The 21,357-nt window shown below is 52.3% G+C and overlaps 1 protein-coding gene across 1 annotated transcript; it reads left to right on the plus strand.

Annotated features, from left to right (window-relative positions):
* Positions 1 to 9,606: 9,606 nt before the first annotated feature.
* LOC104840117 (cytochrome P450 26B1) lies at positions 9,607 to 15,971 on the plus strand. Its single transcript, XM_010580835.1, is given in 5 exon segments — positions 9,607 to 9,640; positions 12,179 to 12,480; positions 13,504 to 13,659; positions 14,340 to 14,621; positions 15,569 to 15,971. Coding segments are annotated over 5 exon segments (1,167 nt in total). The 3' UTR covers positions 15,962 to 15,971.
* The last annotated feature ends 5,386 nt before the right edge of the window (positions 15,972 to 21,357 follow it).

Here is a 21,357-nt window from a genome sequence, read left to right on the forward strand (position 1 = left end):
AGGGCCTTGCCTGGCCTCACCCCTTCAGTGGTCCTGGGGTCAGACCCTCCTCAAAGGCTCCATGGCAGGCAGGGAGCGCAGGGCAGCGAGGTTTCGGGGGGCGTTGAGCCCAGTCGGGGGTGGGGTGTCATCCTCGTGTCCCCCATCAACAAAGGTGATGGCAGAGGTGACGGCCTGCGCAGGCTGGCGTGGTGGCGTGGAGGATGGCTTTTGTGTCCCGTCCTCCACGGGACGGGCTCTTTCCTAGCTGGGTTGGGGCAGGCATTGGATTTGGGGTGAAAGCGACGTGTTTGCCCCCCTCTCCGGGGTGCGGAGACGGCATTCCTGGCACAGCTGGCGTGGTACCCAACGCCAAGAGGCTGTCCCAGTCCCTGCCCCGAGGGAAGGTCCACTCTCCTCTCTCCGCTCCAGCAGGATTTCCTATTTTGGGGTATAAAATCCCTACCAAACCCAATCGCTCTTTTCTCCTGGGGGAGAAGACGAGAAAACAAACACCACATGACACCCATTAGTCACATTTCTTAATGCACTGGCGGTCGGGACTCGTGCGATACCACAAGAAACGCTGTGTCAATCCCCACCCGGGCAAACTTGGTGTCTGCAATTACACTGCAGTTTGCTTGGGCTACTTCTTTTTTTTTCCTTAAGGAGGGAGATATTTTTCCAACCTCGCTGTCAAAGAGAAAGGGCAATGGTTCGTGGGGCTCCCTCCAACACAGAGCATAATTTGTGGCAGGAGAGGTGCAGGGATATGGGGAGCGATGCGCTTTCCTCCAGCAGCAGGAGGAAGGCAGCAGCTTTGGCTCCTATTTATTTCCTATTCAGGGAGGGTTAAGCAGCAGCAGCCAGCAATTTGAAGGTGCCTCTATGCTCCTTCGCTGCTGCTTTTATCTTCTGCACAGCAAGATAATTTTTTGGCTACTGAAAAGTGGGCAGCTGAAGGCCTTTGGTTGCGATCGCCTTAATAAAACCGCGGAATTCAGACCTCAGGAGCAGACACTGGGGGAGGCGAGGAGAGCGTGGGTTGTGGGAACGGGGTCAAGGAAAAGGGAGGCCTGACCTCTGTGGTATCCCGACGGATTTGTAATTTGTACCACAGCTCAGATGGGGAGTGGTGGCACCAGCAAGGACCAATACCAGCAGCACAGAAAGGGGAGAGCCTCTCTCCCCCGATGTTGATACCTGATGTTCTCACTTTTGTGTTTCTTCCTAGTGGGAAATACATGTCCCACCCTCAACTGTGACTCCCAATGCTTTCAGATTTTTCTGAGTCCAAAGGCTGGTCTGGTTCTCTATTCTCCTCCTCAAAACCCTTTTGCCTTCCCATTTTTTGGCATCATGCACGATCCCAAGCTGGCAAGGATCCTAATTCCTCCTTAAGGGATGGCTAAAGCCTCCTGAGAACAGGTACTCTGGCAAAGCACTGTCCCGGGATGACCCTTGCCAGCTGTGCCTGCTCCTGCTCGCACACCTTGCCTCTGCTTTGAGCTCTGGCGTACCCGAGAGCAAACGCTTTCCCCGTATCAGCAGGACTGGGGATGCTAGAGTAGCTAATTATTTTTTAAGCCTTGTCTTTCAGTGGCATGGGGTTGGGTACACTGGGCTCAGCTGGTTCCCTTCCCTTTGAAAACGGGAGGTTATTCTGATTCCTTCACTTGGCCTCCTCTTAATTACTGTTTTTGCAGAGCTGAGCATCTCATGCATCATGCACCCTTGGGTGCTCCCTGAGCCCAGCAGCCACTTGAATTGCCTTCTCCCCTACGCAAACCATCCCTCGCCCTGAAGCGAGTGAGTTGCGCACACAGAGATAAGGCAAACCTGCTTCTAATGGGAAGAAAATAGATCATTTTGTTCTTGGCGAGATTGCGATGACCAGATTAAAGCTTTTTCCAGGCCGGGTGCCTTCTACCGGCAATTTCTGCCGGCGTCTTTTGTGTTCATTAGCCCTGAGCTTTTCTTGCTGTTAAATGGCATTGACTTTTAACTCTCCCCACCCTGCCGCAGAGACTGTGAGAGGTCCGAGGAGGAAGCGCTAGGTTTAAGATTGAAGCTTGCTCCTTCTAGGTAGAAGTTTTTGTCTTAGATACCCGGTCTGTACCTTCCTCTTGACCCACCAGGGAGCCGAGCAAAGAACTTGCTGGCAGAAGGCAGTGTTTGTGACAGAATTCCCCAACTTTCATAAAAAGGATGCTAGTATTAATAGAAATATTAAAAGAATTGGAGCAGACTGAAAGCTCCATGCAGAAAAGCAGTAGTATTTCCTGGGAAATCTTTTAAGTTGCTGATAATTCAGTTTAAAGTACTGTGGGGCTTTCTGGAGGAGCAGTTCCATCTACCTCTTGAATACTGTTTTCTACCTCATTTCTGAGCTTGAGCCTTCGCTTGCTCTTAAGTGGTTTCTCCTCTCTGGTCTTGCCAGAAATTGTACATGAGGTATAATTTCTCATGAGGCTGCTTGCCGTGTAGGGTGCTAGCCAACACGAAGAAAGGTGGAGCGTGAAACCCTGTGTGCTCACCCTCTGCTGAGATTCCAACCGTTGGGGTCATCTCTAGCTCTTGTTCCACCAACGCTTACATGGTCCCCACCTGCAATAAGTCCTCGTCATCCTTCTAAAAGCCAGTGGAGTTGCACTTATTTGCAGCAGCACTGGCAGATATTCTTTCATCATTCCCTGGCAATCGAGCCGTGGAGTCCTCTTGATGGGACAGATTGCCACTGAGAAGTGAAGATGAGCTCTACCAAAGAGCTTTAAACCCAGCATGTTCTTGCATGATGTTTCTGGTAGCTTGCCATTGAAATCGGCTGTTTTGCTGGCCATGTGTTGCAAAGCTTTCCAAAGAGTTTTAGCTATTCAGTGTAACTTCAAGATCAGCAAATTGCAGCTATTGCCACTGGATCTGCTGTAGGACACTTTGCCCGTGACGGTGATGGGATCAGAGCTGGGTTGGACAACTCAGTCTCTGGAGCTCTTCCCTCAGGTTTGCTGTTCCCCTATCTCTGCTTCTCTTCAGGATCTTGCATGGATTGAATATCCTTTTCAATAAAATGGGTGAATACCCTCTTCTGCATCCCTGGGCTACCAGAAGCCTTAATCCCGTAGGTTTTGATAAAGGACTCCAAGATGCACATCTGAGACGTGCTCAGGAGGAACAAAGCCATATTAACAAGCCGGTAGCTATGGCAGCTCTCTGCTTTCCCATCCCCTATTTATTAAAGCTCCCCTGCAGGAAGCTGCCCAAGTTAATAGAAATTGGAGAAAACTTCCCCCTTTTGGGAAATGAACTCTCCAGTTATTAGAGAGGGAGTCTCTGGGTATAAAGTCAACTGTGTGCAGGGACGTGACAGCTTGTGGGGCGAGACGGAGGGTTCGAGCAGGACTTGAGCAGGGCTTACCTGCGTCAGGGGTATCGCTTTATTGCACATGTCATCAGTGTTGGCTCTGTCCTTGGCCTGAGATGAAGCTGGTCGATAAGAACAGTTTGCAAGTAGTAAACAAAAGCAACCCAAAACTCCTCAACCGCCCTCCTGAGATAAATATCTACTGAGAGGTTGTTACTGCTGTTGGGTCACGGAGTTTATGTTGATGTCGGAGAAGGATCTGGGCCACCTGTGCTGCAGCTCGTTCCTCCATGGTGGCATTTTTGTCTTGAAATCGCCTTGCAGGTTACTGGCAGGAGCAGCCACATTGCTCTCGTGTCCGGCTGAGCCTGGGCATGTCTTTGCTCTGGCTTTTTGGTGGCAGATCTCTGCCTCTCTCCTTCGCATGAAGGGTGCATGTTGTCCCTCACGGTCAGACGTGACATGTCCCGATGGAGGAGAGCTCCTGCTCTTCTACAGTAACTCACTGGGAAGGGGTGACTGGGGACGGTGCCTGGCTGAGGGTACTCCTTGCTCCACGCTGTGGTGGTCTCCCCATCCAGCCATGCCGCCTGGGCCGTACCCTGTCCCAGCCTGGCTGTTCACTCAATCCTTTTCACATCCCGCCCTAGATCTGTCCTTGGAAACATCTTTGGTTCCCATTTCTACCCGCGAGCTCCCATTTCTACCCGTGAAACCTCAGCGAGATCAGTGCAGTCACCCCAGATTTACCGCCTGCATCTTTTGGAAGTGCCGATCCCTGGGTCAATACGAGCTGTAACGAAGGCAAAGCAAATCTGCTCTTAGGCACGGTGATAGCGTGGGCTCTGGTTTTATGGGATGTAAGGTCAGTGGGAAGCTGGAGTTCAGCAAACAGAGAGGGAGGCATTCCTGTGCCTCTGCCTGCGAGGGACCCCAGCATCTCGGTGGAGAAGGAAATGGGAATTGGAAATGGCCAGAAGCGCGTGGCCCTTAGGTTTTAGGTCGAGACGGAGCAGCGCCTGGGGCCAGGAAGGAGTTTTCCCGTGCAGGATACGCGCTGCCGGCACGGCTGTGCTATGGTGCACGGGGAAGGTGGGACTCAGACTTTCCTCGGAAGCATCCAGCCTTGGCAGGAGAGTGCTGGACTTGCCGGGCCCGTGCTCTGTTCCAGCATAGTAATCCCAAAATAGGCACAGCTGGCTTAAAAAAGGAAAAGAAAGAATAAAATAAAAGCAATCCGTGGGCTGGGTAGACATCCTAGACCCGGAGACTCGAGGAGGAAGCAGACAGTGGTGCAGAGAAACGGCCTGTTTTGTCTCACTGTCCAAAACTACATCATTCATTAACACACCACAATTAATGTTCTGCCTCGGAGGCATACAAGTGTTGAGCTTATTAGCACCAAGTAGAAAGGTCTGAGGCTTTAATATAGTTTGCAAGAGGATTAAGAACACAAAAGGGGCCATAAATTTACAGCCAAATATAAACCAGCTGCTGTGGGCTGGACTGGGGAGGGGGAGGGAGGGAAGGAGGGAGATGGGGGAGAGGGGCGGGAGGAGGAAGGAGGAAGGAGGGATGGGAGGCGGCGGGAACATACCTTTCACCCTACAAAAACCCCTGACCCAAGTTGTTAAGAGGGTTTTTTTAGGGCTGGGGCTTTTTTTTTTGCATTTCCACCCAGCCCTGCTGCCCTCCTCCGTGTGACTTGTAAATCCCACGGTGGAAAAGAAACCATCCCCTTCGATTCGAGCCCCCCCCTCCCCAAATTGTACCCGTCAGCTCAAGCTGGATTCCAGCTGCCATCGGCTGGCCCGGCTCCAGCCCCTTCTCGACATGTCCGTGTCGGGCTGCTGCCCTGTGGGCTTTAACCCACGGGCAAAAGCCACTGGAGCTGGAGAAAAGGCTTTCATTGATGGAGGAGGGCTCCTGCTCACGGTCTCGGGGAAGAATTTGTCAGCTAGGTCGGCTCATTGACTTTAGACCAAATAGCGCTGTCATCTACAGTGGTGTAAATCCAGAGTAATTCCAATGGATTAAAAAAAAAAGCAAAGCGCGGGCGCTTCTGGCTGAAAGACAGATTTCATGAGTTTTTCAGACCGCCTTCCATCCCAAAATGCTCTGTAAGCTCAGACCCTGCTTTGAAAAGCCGTGCTGTGTCGGAGCACAGTTACAGCCCAGGAGCTGTACAGGTACCCTGCGAGATGAATCGCTTTAATGTAGGCTGCTCCGCCTTTCTGTGTCGTCTGGGATGGAAGCTGTTGGATGTCCCATGAGGCATGGAGAAGGTGAAACCCCTCCTGGGGTTGCAATGCTCTGCGCTGGGTGGAACTGCAATCTGCAGCCCATAGCTCTGCATGGGTCCAGGCTCTGCTTTAGAGTGGGAATGGGGGATGCCAGGAGCTAATCCCAGTGATGGGAGAGAGCTTTTCAGGCTCAGGATCTATCCTGCACTGTCTTTGTGTAGCTTTGGTTTTCTACTGCATCATACTCCACCCTTCCAAGCAGCTCGAGCAACCTGCTGAATTGTGGTTTGTAATATCCCGCTCGTCCCTCTGGGGACCGGGTGCTTTGTTTCGGATTAACGATGCTCTCCGTTACTTCTCAGGTGGCACTTCGACCACTAAATATGTCTCTCTGTCAGCCAGCTTGCTCTTAAAATTTCTTCTCCTTATTTTGTAGGGTGGCCTTGGGTCATCTCAGACCTTGTCATCTCCTTAGTTTAAAGCTCAGGTGAGGTGTCTGATAGTCGGCGGGAGCTCATGTGTTCAGAAGTAGGGACGTCCGCACCGTCAGATGTGTGCTCATCCCTGTATGATGCACAGAGGTCTTAGAAGACCTTACTCAGGATTTTGGTGGCAGAGCTGCTGGAGGAAGCGCTTTTCCAAAGCCTCTTCCCTTATTTCTGCCAAGAGATGATGCGTGCTCAGAAAGGTGTATGTATTTCACCTTTGGGATGGAGCGGGCTGCGTCCTGGGGTGAGGGTTTCCCTCTCATCCCCTCTGTGAGTGGGGCTGCCCCTCGTGCTTGCTTCGCTCCCAGCCCGTGGAGCACTTGGCAGGACTGAGGTCTAAGCCCTTCCGCGAAGAGCACTTGAGGCTGGTTTCTTTGCCAAGTCTGGCTTTGTGTCTAGGAGAGTCCATGCCCTGGGTTACTTAAATGCGTGGGGTTCCTTCCCTTTAGCCCCGGCCCTGTGCTTTGGGATGATGCAGGCGGTCGGCAAAAAGGGGACTTTTCTCCTGATATTTCTCCTCCGTTGGCTCCGCAGTGGTGGACAGGGCACTATCCCCGCTGCCTGGGCAAGCTGCTCTCCTCCTCTTTATCTCTGGGTAAATTCTCATCCCCACACCGCAGATCTGGGATTTTAATACGTGGTCCAAAACCAAACAGGATAGACCATCCCAGCTTGACCCAGCCCTTGGACGCTGATGAACGGCAGCTCTGAGCATGCAGCCGTCTGCCTGGTGGGTTTGCAGGATGCTCTTTCTCCATGGCTCCAGCCAAAGACACCAGCCACAGGCAGCGGGTGCTTGCCCCGTTGGACCTCTTCTTGGCCAGCTGATCCCACCTTTCTAATCCCTTCTGGCTGGACACAGCTTCCATTTCTTTGCCACACTACCCATTGACTTGATATCTTCTTTTTCTTTCCCTCCCTGTGTTTGATTCCCTCCTGGAAGAGCAGTGACAGTATGTAAGATGAATTTTACTCTCCTCAGATGCAGTGGTTCCTTGTGGATAAATGAGGAGAAGGCACTCGGAACAGCACGTCAGAAGTGGTGTAGGCACACAGATGCTGAAGAACCACAGCGTGTTTCGGTATTGCCGTGAAGTGGGCTAAGAAACCTAAATTGCTGACTGTAGCTGCTTGCATTTTGCTAGTGATGGCATTGGTTTTTTTTGAGACACGAGGCGGTTTTGCAGTGGGGGGTGCTGAGACAGAGGTAGGGTGTCCTGTTTGTTCCTTGCTCTACCTGCCCCCAGCCTGTTCATCGCAGCCTCTTTAAGGTGATACCCTGTTCAAGGGTTTCGGATCGAAAGCGGTCTCCTGTGCCGTGTGGAGGGTTTTTAGGAGAGATGCTCAGACACGGAGATTTTTGAGCTGTGGGGAAATGGGGTGCTTGGGCTCATTTTTATTCTGACCTCGAGTGGAAATACAAAATGCTAGAGTTTCTCACAACCCTAGATGTTTAAAAAAATTTTAAAAATTAGGGGTATAGGCAACCCTGAAAGGTGCATGACCATCATAATGTGGCCCAAGGGTGCTGAAATAATCTTTAAATTTTTTTCCACCACATTTCTCTTGAGAATCATTCCAATTTCAGTGAAACTGCCTTCTGCAAAGGCACTCCTTTTCTTCAGCTGGGCCGAGTTTGGAGATTCCAGCTACTGCAACCAGACTCCCTTTGGAGACGGGTCGCAGCGTTCATGGGGCTCTTGCATTTCTCCCTGGGAGACGTTGCTGCCTTCAGCCCCCCCGAGACACTCACACTCCTCACCTGCAGTCTGCGTGCAGTTCTATGCTTTGATGGGCAAACCCAGCCTTGCTCATTTTAGGTGGTCAGCAGCTGAAACTCTTGCCTTTTCCCTCTCAGCGCGCCTGGATTCCTCCCATGATGGAGCATGGCAGGAGACTGTGGAGCGGTCCATGTGCTCCGTTTTCCGATTATAGCATGGGGAGAAAAGGGAGCAGCTCTTTGCTGCGTGTCTGTGAAAGGCACGCAGCAAAGTGTCAGGGCAGCAGTGGGGTTTTGTGGAGGTCCTCTCCTCTTTGCAGTGCCTTACATAGTCTTCACAACTTTTTTGCTGTGTTTCCCCTTTGCTCGTGCTCCCGGTGCCAGGACAGCCTCTTGCCCATGAGCCTTCTCATCCAGCTCCAAAAATATCACGGTTTACAAGCCCGCTGGAGCATGGCAGTGGGCTCCGCGTCTGGCAGCCCCGCGCCTGATGCCAGAGAGAGGCAGACATCCATTCTAATGTGGCGACAGGACAGGGTTGGGACAAACACCGCCTGGTCTTTTGAAATGTAGGAAGAAATTGTACATCTCCAGGTTGAGACGCTGCTTTGGATGCTTCCTGACACATCCCGCCGGCCAAACCACCAGCGGGTGCCAAATTGGTTTGAGAAAACGTCTCTGCGCTCATTGTGCTTTGTTTGGTGGGGCCAGCAGCTCTGGCCGGTGTGGGCTGGATGAGACGCAGGTGTCTGATCCCAAAGCATAAGTTTTCCTCCTGGAGGGGAGGAAGGAAAAGCTCCGTTCCCTCTTTGCTGTGCTGATGTGCCGAGTGGGAGCAGGGGACCTGCAGATCATGGGTGGCAAAAGGCAGGGGCTGAAGCTGGTGCTTGGACTGGGGAGGCTTGACCAGCACCAAGGAGGGGTAACACAATGAAAAGCATTGTCCCTGCTAACTCCTTTCCACCCTAGCTACTAAATGAAACCTTTGCTATGCATGGAAATGCTGTGGGTTGAAGCTCGGGGCTCTTCACTTGAATGTCCGCTCCTCTGGTGTGGTTTAAGGATGGGGCTGGGGTATTCTCCAGCCAGGACTGGGAGCAGTTCACTGTCACACGGAGCTGGACCTCTCCAGGAGATCCTGGAGCTGAGACACTGGGAAGGAATTTTCTGCCTTAGGAAAATCATAAATCTTTAAATATCCTGTTTCCACTGTGAGACGGATTCGGAAGTTTCCAGCCAGGCTCGCTGGGTGGTGGTGTCTCCCTCGGCGCGGGGTGAGCATGTGTGTGCGGGTGTAAATGAATGCCCCCGGACAGAGCAAATCCCCAGACTTGGCTCTTTCGGGACATATCAAAATGTGAAAAAAATGGGGGCTCTTTCCAGCATCCCCCAAAAGCCCTGGCCACCGCCCTGGCACTACCACCGATGCCACCTGGCCGGATCCCCACCACGACTGGGCTATTGCATCTCGGTGTTAGCAAAGCTGAGCATCCCCTTAGAGCTGATTTTGCCTCTTGGCAGCTCTGGAACAACTGGTTTTTTGCGCCGATGCTCCTTGGCTTGGTCTTGCTCCGGCTGAGACGTTCGGCTCGGCTTCACTAGAGGGCGCAGGAATTTTAGGCTAGAAACGTCGGGGAAAGTTGGCTGCCTTTTCCTCCTTTTTAATCAACTGGAAAGATGCAGGGTTGAACTGGAGGTGACTGGAAGGGGATCCAGACTTGTGTCTGGCTGGGGAAGGATCCGCTGACATCTGGGATTAGGCGGCGTGGAGCGCAGCGGCAGCGAGTGGACAGGACATTGCGGCGAGCCGGCGGCATGGCCGGGGCTCACGACCTTGTCCGGCCCTGTGGTTGGGAGCTGTGGGCTCTCGCAGCTGAAAAAAGGGAAAAAAAAAGAAAAAAATTCCCCTCCAGCCCCCCAGTGCTAAATGCTCCCCCTTTTTCCGGCTGGGCAGGTGGTCTGTTGACCTCCATAGGGGCTCAGTCTTCTCTTGCTGAGGGTTTCCTGCTCTGCACCTTTGCTGAGCATCGTTCCTTGGGACGGGCACTCTCCTCTTCGGACTCTGATTTGGTCTGTGGGGTCTGGATCTGGCCCCGGGCTGGTTCTCTGTATTGCTGCAGCAATTTTGCACAGCAGGACCAGAAGCATTTCTTGGGATACTGTGCTTTTTGCGGGGTGCAAGAGGTCCCCGAGCCCCTTGCCTGGGGGAGATGCTGGGCAGAGCTGGGGAAGGACGGGGTTTGCCCCAGGTTGGGAGCCCCAAAGGCCACCTCCACTGGGACGGTGGCTCCAAGCAGGGCTGCAGCCTGCACCCCTTAAGCAGAGGCTGTCCCCTCGCCAGCTCTGCTTTCAGCTGGAGAAACTGAGTCATGGGAAGCATTTGGGGAGAGCGGGTTGATTCACTGCGAGCCTCTGTCCTTATCCCAAACCCCCCAGCGTGGATGAAGGGCAGATGCCGGCCAGATGGGGAGACATTGGTGGCTCTTCACCAGCCCCACTTGGGAAGTCCTGTCCCATCCCTGTGGAGCAGCTCGTGGTTGCCAGCTCTCCTCCAGCCGGCACTGCATCAAAGCCTGGTGTCCTGCTCACGGCCACCAGGAACCAGCCCTTTCCCAGCTCCCTTCGTACCTTCCCCAGGCAGCCGAGGGGCTCAGCTCTAGCACCTCCAGCTTTTCTTTTCCGAGTGGCTGCTTTTTCACCCCCTCACACCGGCAGGTCTGCCTTAGCGTCACTGCCCTTTCCAGGCTTAAAAATAGCTCGTGAAGCACGGAGAGGTGGCAGAAAGCAGCAGCCGCACCATCTCAAGCTCTCGCCGTGATCTCGCCGCCCCGCTGTTCATTCATTCATTCCTCCACTCCATTCATTCATGCCTCCGCTCTGCGTAGCCATCTGGGGACAGCTGTCTGTCTGCAGGCAGATCTGTCTGTTGGTCTGCTTGCATTTTCTTTCCCATCCCTCCTACCATCTCGTTTGCATGCTGGTATTTCCATGGGGAGCCTCCAAGCTCTGTCCCATCGTGTATCATGTGATGAGTTTTACTCGGGGCTCAGCCCGAGCGCGGTGCGTTATGAAGTGGCTCTTGTCGAGTCTCCTGCCCAGGGCTGCGAGGGGACAGAGGTGTTATTTCACCAAACAAACTCCCAGTGAACGATGTGCATTAGCAATGAGGGGTCGCAGCCAGGAAAATATTACCTTTCCCTTTGAGTGCTGACTGCGGAGGAAATTCTCACATTTACAGCTCCAGCGAGTCCGGCGCTCATGGAAAGAGGGGGCGGCTTTGATTTCTCTCCTCTTGTTGGTTTGATAACTTTGCAGCCCCCCCACCATGCATTGAGCCCCCCCAGGAACCGGCCACCGGTGGAGGCTACGCAGGCTTGCAGCTCCCTCCTTGGGAGCCTGTTTTAATTTGATTTTCCCGGAGGCCTGGCATGTGGCAGTGCGTGTGTGCGTGCTGCCCGTGTGTGTGTACGTTAATAAAAGATAAACAAACAGCACTTTTTCCTCCGGTGCACTCTGGGAGGGATGCGGCGGGGATGCCGAATGAAAGCGTGTGCTGTGGGCTGCGCCGGGGAGGGCTGAAGGGACATTCCTGGCATTGCTGAGCTCCTCGTGCAATGCGCGGGCCCTGGCCCAAATTGGAGTAAGGAGCCGTTAGCATCGGGGACCTGGGGAGGCCCACTCCCGCGCAGTGTTTACTCGCAGAGCTTAAATTAATACTGTCTGCTGACATCAGTTTTTTTGCCTGGTTTCCCAAGGAAACGAGCCGTATGCGATCGCAGCCTCTCTGCATAGATGCGTGCCTCTCTTCCCCATTTGAACCCCTGTCTAAGTTCAGCCAGATTTCACAGAGATCCTAAATGCCTCAAAATAATTATATTTTACTTAATTTTTTACATATATTAAAAAGGGTGGTTGATAAGTGGGAGAAACTGCCAATGCTCCCCATTGAAAGAAAAGCTTGCGCTTTTCTGCGTGCATGCACAACCATAACGTTAGACGCTAGAGAATCCCTGTGGAAGAGATGTATTAGTAGCATCCAAATCGTGGGATAAATATAACTGGGAGCCATGAGACATGGAGCTGCAGGAGAGCCAGCTCCATCCATCCTGCCGTGCAGATGAAGGGTTTGCTCCCATCTCTGGTTTACACCATGTTATTGCCTGTCATTTGTGACGGTTGTGGTGGGGATCAGCCTGCGGAGGATCTGTCAGCTGGTGTTCCTCCATCAACCCTTTTTGGCAGCTATTTTAGGAGTCAGTGATTCTGGGTGATGAATTCTGGATGATGACGAGTCTTCTGCTCAGTGTAGGAGACCTGTGATGTCCATTTTTGTGGGCAAAAGCTGGTTACTAGAGAAGGCAAAGAGTAGGGTGTTGGGGCTGTGTAGAAACCTCTACTTGCTCTCTTTTGTAGGTTTTCTCCAAAATCTTCAGCCACGAGGCACTGGAGAGCTATCTCCCTAAGATCCAGCTGGTGATCAAAGACACTCTTCGGGCCTGGAGCAGCAATCCCGAGTCCATCAACGTCTACCACGAGACCCAGAAGCTCACCTTCCGCATGGCCATCCGTGTCCTGCTGGGCTTCCGCATCCCCGATGAGGAACTCAACCGCCTCTTCGAGGTCTACCAGCAGTTTGTGGAGAATGTCTTCTCCTTGCCCGTGGATCTGCCCTTCAGCGGCTACAGGAGGGTAAGAGATTTGGGCTGAGTCCTCCACCAGCTGATAACACCGATCTGGGATTAATGGGGCGGTGGCTAATCCCCATCTCTACAGGTTCTCACTGGGATGTCTTCTCACCCTCTGACCTCTAGGAGTGAGTCCATTCTGGGCTACAAAGTCCTGTTTCGGTGGAGTGGAGAGGAAGATCCATTCATAGGGTTTTAGGGTGCTAGGGACTGTGTGGTTTGTTGCAAGAGAGAATCCAGTTGGGACTTGCCCAGATTTAATGCGTAATTTTTCCTCACTTCTAACTGGCAGTTTTGCTGTATTTTTTTGTTTGTGGGACCCTTCTCCTGTTAATTCCCTCCTGTCCCCAGGGTGAAACAGGCCAGTGGACCTTCTAATTCCAAGAACTATTCTAGTTTTTTGATGAATGATGCAAAACAAAAACTTAACAAAAATCATAGACAAAAAATTGTATGTTATTTGTGGGGAATTTTGGTAACAGAAATATGGGATTTTAAAATTTTTTATTGTGATTATCACTGCAAATTTTGTTATTGTTATTTGACCACGTGAATGAGCCCAACCATTTGCAGCCCCGAAGCATTTGCAGCAGCAGGTTAGCCTGGTGCAGCTGCACTCAGATAGGAATTGCTTTACTGAGACCAGGTGATAAAATTGCTCAGGAAAACCATTATGCTCCCGGGAAGAGGATCCTTTCAGATGAATTGACTTCCCTTTGAGAGACAATTTTCCCAGGGTGAGCCGGAGGCCTGTGAACTGCTGCAGTACGGGGTCTCCCACATCAGACCTATCATTTGCACATAGGTGTTGATTACTCTCGCCTGTAATCTCACCTACTCGGGGCTTGCTCCTCCTGCCCAGGGAACAACTTCAGCATCTTTATACTTCTCTTTGAGCATCTGCAATTGCAGTTGTATTACTTAGACGTGTTGTCCTGAGCACGTCTCCAGCTCCTGGGGACACTGGGCTGGGGATGGTGGTGTTAGCGTTGTGTCCTGCGTGGTCTGATGGGTTCTTGCTCCACAGGGCATCCGGGCACGCGAGACGCTGCAGAAGGGGCTGGAGAAAGCCATCCAGGAGAAACTGCAGAACACGCAGGGCAAGGACTACGCCGACGCACTGGACATCCTGATAGAGAGCGGCAAAGAGCATGGCAAGGAGCTAACCATGCAGGAGCTGAAGGTAAAGATCTTCCCCGTGGTCGCCTTGTCCTTGCTGTGCTTAGGGCAGGGGTTGCCTGAAGAGCAAAGCGTGAGCTCTGTAAGGAGGGTTTTTTTGGGGCAGACCTGAGGTGATCAGTGAGAGCTGGGGGACCACAATGTGTTGTTGGAGCTGCAGGTGGATCCTGGTCTGGTGGATTATGGTGCCAACAAGCCAGTTGCTTTCCTATGGGCCATATTTATTTGCAGATTGCGCTCAGCCCTTTCTAACAAGCATTTCCAGGGAATACGAAAAGACCATACAAATTTGCTGAAGCTTTCAGCCTTGACCAGCTTCACCCCTTGACCCATCCAGTTTTAAGGTGCCTCCTTTGCAGGGCATATGAGCCCTCGGCAGGTTGTTGTCTGCAGCAGGGTCACGGCATAACTTGTATTTCATGTGCCATCAAGAGCCATCCCCAGGGTCTTTTTTCCTGCCTGTCTGGTCCTCAGCATCCTCCAAGGCTCTGCGGGAAGCTCCCTATGGTGGGTGTCCAAGACCTGTGCCTGCACAGGGAGAGACCTTGCAGTTAGACATGACCAGGCTGGAGAGCTGCTGGGGGAAAAAAATGCCCCCCGGCAGCCTGCGTGCCTGTCCCTTGACGTGCCATGTCTGTCTGTCCATCCCCGGTGTCTTACCCTGGCTTCGCTCTTGTCTTTCAGGATGGCACCCTGGAGCTCATCTTCGCCGCCTACGCCACCACCGCCAGCGCCAGCACCTCTCTGATCACGCAGCTCCTCAAACACCCCCGGGTCCTGGAGAAGCTGCGGGAGGAGCTGCGCAGCAAGGGCATCCTCCACAACGGCTGCATCTGCGAGGGTTCCCTCCGCCTCGACAACATCAACAGCCTCCACTACCTGGACTGTGTCATCAAGGAGGTCCTTCGCCTCTTCACCCCCATCTCCGGGGGGTACCGGACGGTGCTGCAAACCTTCGAGCTGGATGTGAGTATTGCCATCTCTCCGGGTTGCGGCTGTGCCGTGAGCTCCCCAAAACAGCCTTTTGCGTGTTGTCGCAAAGCTTGCTTGAGCCCGGCTTAGACGAGACCTCAGGGAGGACAAATTAGGTCCTGCTGGTGATGGGAGGCAGAACTGCTCTGGATTCAGAGGAGGGTGATGGAATCTGGCCCATGGGAGGGAAGGGATGCGCCCAAGCTGTCAAAGAGGAGACAGGCGTGATGCTTCAAAGAGCAACTCGTGACAGTGTTTGACGCCAAAATCTGAACTGGGGTGTGACAAGGGAAAGGTTTACTGCAAAGAGCATCTTCCGGCTGCTGGATGACAGGCGGATTACTCACCGCAATGGCTGGAATTTCCTACTAGCAAAACAAAATCTTGAGGCCTGGCTCGTCGCTGTAAATCCTGCTAATGTAATGATTTGAGTCGGAAACCTTTTAAAGTGCTCAGGGGATGATAAATCCACCCCGTTTCTCATCGCCCAGGCCCTGACATGTGCGTCGGACATGTGGGGCTGACAGGCGGCAGGGTGTGAGCAAAGCCATGGGATGCTCTGGGGAGGGCTGGCCGGTGCTCAGGGCACGGCACGGGCGTGAGAAAAGCTGCTTCGCTTTGCTCGGCAGCAGTCAAGCACCACGGGGTTCCTGGTAGGCAACTCCTGCCAGAGACCGCAAAGCAAATAAATAGCAACGGATGATCCGTCGGGTCCCTGGGATAGAGGCAGGCATAAGCCCAGGGTTCCCATCTCCCAGCCCTTTGCACTGCACTCTCTGGTTTTCTTTCAAATTTGCAGCGTGCTCGAGCAATAAACCCAAAGAAAATGGGAAAAAGCAGGCAAAGCAAAACGGCTTCATCTTGCCCTCCTGCTCCTTCCCTCTTTACAGTGGGTTTGACTCGCTCTGGTTTTCTCTCCACCCCTTCCCTCCTCTCCGCAGGGTTTCCAAATCCCCAAAGGCTGGAGCGTGATGTACAGTATCCGGGACACCCACGACACCGCCCCCGTCTTCAAGGACGTGGACATCTTCGACCCCGACCGCTTTGGGCAGGGTCGAAGCGAAGACAAGGACGGCAGGTTCCACTACCTCCCCTTCGGAGGAGGCGTACGGACCTGTCTGGGCAAGCACCTGGCCAAGCTCTTCCTCAAGGCGCTGGCCATCGAGTTGGCCAGCACCAGCCGCTTCGAGCTCTCCACCAGGACTTTCCCCAAAATCACCCTGGTGCCCGTGGTCCATCCGGTCGACGGACTCAAGGTCAAATTTTTCGGACTGGATTCCAACCAGAACGAGATCCTGACGGGGACAGATGCCATGCTAGGGGCAACAGTGTAAAGCCCACGCCGGCGGCGCGAGGGATGGGCGGCCGGGGGACGGAGGGTTGGGGTGGGGGCAAGGGGACGAACAGGAGGGGAGGAGGACAGAGGGACGAGAAGCTTCTCCACGACGCTCGCTTCGCAGAGCCTCCGGGTCGGGACTGCTTTCTCCACCAGTGAAGCTGCCAAAACCGTTTTGCTCTTCCCGCGGGGCACGGAGAAGGTTGGGGTGTCGTCGTGCGTCTCGTTTCGTTTGAAAGGAGGAAGAGTCGCAAGACCCAAGTCAAGCTGGGATGTCTGACCATACACAGTATCTAAATATTATAAATATATATATATAAATATCTATAAAACACTTCTGCTGCGAGGAGGAGCGCTGCAAAGGCCCGACTGTGGGAAAGGCTTTGGAAATCAGCCGACGATCAGAGGTCTGGCCTCCCGGGGTGGCTCTCGGGTGGCCTCTGATTTTTTTTTTTTAACAGTGTTAAATTAGCTGGTGATAACAGTGTTTTGTTTTTTGGTTTTGATTTTTTTTTTTTGTTAATTTGTTTGGTTGTGTTTTTTTGTTTCGGGGCGTTGGAGGCTTTCCTTGGTGAGGGGGAGATGAGTGATGCCCATTCCCATCCCCTCTCCCGCTGGTGCTGGGGCGGGCTGGGGAGGGGGGACTGCCATTTCGCCTCCGCTGCGGGACCGAAAAACCCTGTGGTGTCTTGTCCAGGGCTGAACGGATGGTGAGCTGTCCTTCTGAGGCCTCGGACAAGTACATATTTGCGTTTTGCAAAATGCATTTTGCATTTGGGGCTTTGGGGGGGTGGGTGTCCTTTTTTTCTCATTGAGTTTCCTGCTGCTGCTACACGGCCTGTGTGCACCCATTCCCCTGCCGCAGCCCCTCACCAGCCCCTTTCCCATGCAAAGGCACCCGTTTTGGGGCCATTTCGGTGCCTTTGCTCTCCCTGAAGGTGCAGGCACCAGCCTCCGAACTGCACGGCCCCGCTGACCCACCACGGCTCCACGAGCGCCGGGGCGCTGAGCAAAGCCGCCCCGCTCAGAGCTGCTCGTTTCGGTGCGTCCTCTTCCCCAGGAGGCGTTTGCATTAAAGGTGATCTCGATAAATAAGCCAACGCACACATTGTTTGTCTCGTGTTTGGGTTTTGTTTGGCGATGAGAGAGCTCGGCAGGAAGGAGAGCGAGCGGCCGGCTCCTTGCAAGCTGTCCGCCCTGTCCCACCGCTAACCCAGGAGAGGGCCCCTACCCAAAACTTCTCCGGCACAAGCAAGCAGCCACCAAGGTATCTTGCATTCGATTCGCTGGGTGGGTTTATTTTATTTTATTTTTCGCATGCAAGAGGCTTCTGGGTTGAGCGTGAGATGGGTGGGTCATGTCTGAAGTGGACATGGCCTTGCATGTGGGTGCAGAGCAAAAGCTCCCCGAGCGCCCTGGCAGGGGTTTGGTTCAGACCAGAGCCAAGCACTGGGTCAGGAGATCCCTCTCTAATTTGAGGCATCTCTGCCCAACCTGCCCAGCCCCGCTCCTCTCCCATCTCCTGCCCTCCGGGGTGGAAAGAACAACACAAGGACCATGGCTGAGACCTCTTCTAACCGTGATGGGAAAAGATCTTGTGCTTGGGTGGGCAGCTTGGCTTTCAGCTTTAAAGGTGTCCAGATAAGTCGGAGGGGTTGAAATAAGAAAGGCGAAGGGGCAGATGTGACTTACCAGGTTGCTTTGGAGGTTGTGCTTTTGATGAGTGGGTGCCTCTTTGGAAGGTCGAAGGAAGTGTGAAGCGAGCAATGGTGATGGCTGCCTTTGCCAGCCCGTCGTCTGGTGGGGGCAAGGAGGAGGGAGGCAGTTTTTTAGCCAGGGGAAGCACTTGAGGTCGGATTGCTGTCAGCCAAGCTGCCAGAAACCCCCCCAGAAGCATCCCGGTGGATGGTCTCTAGTCACACCGGGGTGCACAGCTTGATTTTTCAGGTTGATTGAACCTGAAATAGAACTCCCAGTCTTCTAGGAGATGCCATTCAGATCCAGGGCTTGCCTTCTGGTTGGTAAACAATGTGCCAAACCCAAAAGCAAGGTCTCGGGAGCCTCTGGCTATGGGCACCGTGTCCCTGAAGCAGAGGCTCAGCTAGTTTGCCAGCCTGGAAATTTTGAGCGAGACACTGCTAGCTCAGGCACTGTTGAGATTTCAGGTATTTTCCTTGTCCCTGACGGAGAGAAAACTTTCCTGGTGATCAAAGGAGCTTAATTGCAATTCAAATCCCAAAGGGTGAAGAAGCAAAGAGGAACATAAACCTGAATGTGGTGGGAAGAGGTGAGTCTCCCAGGGGCAAACATTTGGGGGAAGGTAAGTGGCACGTGAGGGTGTCCGTGGTCTTTGTGGATGATGAGCCCTTGGAGGACGTGGGGACGGGGGCAGGAGGTGGATGGTCTGGGGTGGGGGGGGACCTGCAGGGTGCAAACCCATCAGAGACCCCCCGCCAGGTGCTCTCCAGGAGCCCCCGTCTCCACCCGAGACCTGCCAGGGGAATAAAACTGTGCTCGGGGGAGAGGAGGCGGAAAAAGGGGAAAGCTGGAGAGGGGAACGGCCAGCAAGGTTAAAAGGTCTGGTTAGAGCTCAGAGGTGGCTTCGCGCCGTGCTGCGGCGAGCAAAATCTCCTGGGCAGGCTTTTCCGAAAGGGCTCGGTCCCGCTTGTGCTTACGGGAAATCAGTGAAGGGTTTTGCTGAAATTTTTATTTTAACTTCCAATGTCATTACAAAGTGAAAACCAAACATGCTTTTGAGTGAGTGGTTGATTGGAGAGCGGTAATATAAGATGCATACATCCATTATATATATATGCTTACATCATGTGTATATATAATGTTTGTGTGTGTGAGTATTTAATCTAGGCATAAGTAAGTCATGCTTTTGTTTTTCCATTCCTAACTAATATAACTTGACTAAAAAAGTTGCTGCAGTGGGTTTGCAGAATAAAGCACTTTGAATCTCAGAATTGTTTGTTTGTTTTGTTTTGTTTTGTTTTTTTTCTTAGCACAGTCCAATTTGCTATAATATTATTTTATACACAAATTTTTTTTTTTTGGTCTGTCTTTATAAACTATTATAAGTACTATTTTTGTTATAATTCAAAATAGATATTTAGTATAAAGTTTTGCTGTTAAATATTTGTTATTTAGTAAAATATGATTTTTTTCTCTTTATTGTAAACATGGTCTGGAAAAATATTAATATGTTTTATCACAGTTGTTTTTAATATTAAAAAAAAGAAAAAAGCACTTGTGGAGTTTTTCGTTATGAAATTGGTGCCGTGTGAACATGTGTTTCAGTCATGTGGTTTTTAATATGTATATAATATTATGTGTCACATATTAAAATGAATGTTGTGTATTTTGTGATCTTAAAAAAAAATAATCCATGTGGCTATTTTATAGACTTCCATAATAAAAAGAGTTGAATCTCCAACCTTTTTGTTTCATATCCATCTGCATCTCCTCTCGACGGGCTTGTGGCCTTCTGGTTTGGGGTCTTAAGGTAACATCCCCATCCTGGGAACTGGAGCACCCTGTAAGTGGGATTTTTGCACCCACCTGGGGACCCATCGTTCTCCATGGTCAGGGTGAGGCCTTACTGGCTGGCACAGATTGAAATACGTGAAATCCCACTTGAAAATAAGAAAAAGCTTTATTATGGGGAGGATGGGCAAACGTTGAACCAAGTTAACCAGAGATGTTGTGGAGTGTCCATCCCTGGAGATACTCAGAGCCTGACTGGACGTGGTCCTGAGCAACCTGACCAAGGGTTCGGTGAGCTCCAGGAGAGCCAGTTTCTGCCCAAAGCTTTTACCTCTCCCCAGCAAGGGACAGAGGCTGGACAAAACAAGCGGGTGAGAAGGGAAAGGTGCATATCTCCAGTTGCGTGTGCGCCCTGGCCTTTGCTGCTGGCTCTTTCAGGAGCTTACACTGTGCAGAGAAGGCACAGGAGACCACCATGGGTGAAGAACATACACCCAACTCCTGACTGCATTGACAGGCTGGATGGTGGGCAGGATGCGCGTGGTGGACCAGATGAGGCAGGACACGCTTCCCAAGGATAGCCCAGGTGGGAAGGACCCCGTGATGAGCAGCAGCAGTGCTGCAGGTTGGGTGGGAGCAAGACAGGTTGTCTCCAGCCCTCCCATCATCTCCCATTTGGGCTATTGAGAGATTGACTGCTCCAGGAACCAGCTCCTCAGCAAACCTGTGTCCCAGAGTTTTCTGTGAGCAGGGCTTGCTTTGAGCTTTTTAAACCCAAAAGGTTTCAGGACCTTTTGGCCCTGACGAAGTGCTTTGCATGAGATGTCACAGGACAAGCTACTGGTGGGAGTTTCAGCTGCACCTGTCCCAGAGTGGAGATGGGGTGGGTTGGGAGTGCTTAGAGTAATTAGGTAATTATTTAAGCAATTAGCTTCTGTCTCCTTGCTCTTCTCCCTGTAAAAAGCTCCGATAGTGCCCTGGCTGTGGTGGGAGTGTTGAAGAACAGGATGTTGCTGCTCTGCAAACCCTTCCTATGATCACATTCAAAGGCAAGTGAAGGCTGGAGGAATTAATATAGCTCTTTTCACTTGGCTGGAAAATATGACCTTGCTACCCAAGCCTATGTCCCTTTGGTGCAGCCAGAGGATCTGAGGCTCCTTTCCCTCCCTTTAGTGCTTTGCGGCCGCTCTCTTTTCCTAGTTGCTGCTCTGGATGTGTCCTGCCAACAGCGGTCTTGCCGTGTCTGTCCCGGCTGTCGCCAAAAAACACCGTGCGGTTGCTCTCGTCCGCGGTCCTGTCCCCTTCCTGGCCTCTCCTTGAGCTGAAAGGGCCGATGTGTCACCTCCTCGCCCTTCCCTTCCAACCCGCGATGCATTTATAATACCCATCTGTCACCTATTTAATAGCAGGGAAGGTCATTTCCTTTTGGCCTTTTCTCCTTGGGATTTCTTTTCTCCCCTCCGCCGCTCCCCTCCCTTTGCTTCTATTTATTTATTTATTTTTAATTTATGGCTTTGAGCGAGGAGCTGCACCACCCCTGGAGGGAGACGATGTGGCTTGCTCGGCTCCGACAGAAGCAGGGAGCTTTTTTCGGGTGGTCTCGTGGGAGCCGCTGGACGGCAGCGCAGGTCAGTTGGACTCCGTGTACTTTCCATTCGGCTCCGGCACCGAGTCTCACGTTACTCACTTTGTTTTAACTTTAGCTGAACTCTTGGAAAGTTTCTTTTTAAAGGTTGTGTGTTAGAGCGTAGTAAAGGTGTGTGAGTGGGTGTCTATGCATACACGGACTTTTGTCTTTTTCTTCTCCCCCCCCCCCCTTTTGAACACAGCCCGGTGTCTCTTGCAAAATGAAGCAGGCTCCTGGAGCAGGCTTGCGTCCCCTTGGTCTGGCTGAAGCACGGCTTT

This window comes from Haliaeetus leucocephalus, unplaced genomic scaffold (assembly GCF_000737465.1).
Source record: "Haliaeetus leucocephalus isolate CR32 unplaced genomic scaffold, Haliaeetus_leucocephalus-4.0 Scaffold741, whole genome shotgun sequence".
Lineage (NCBI taxonomy): Eukaryota > Metazoa > Chordata > Aves > Accipitriformes > Accipitridae > Haliaeetus > Haliaeetus leucocephalus.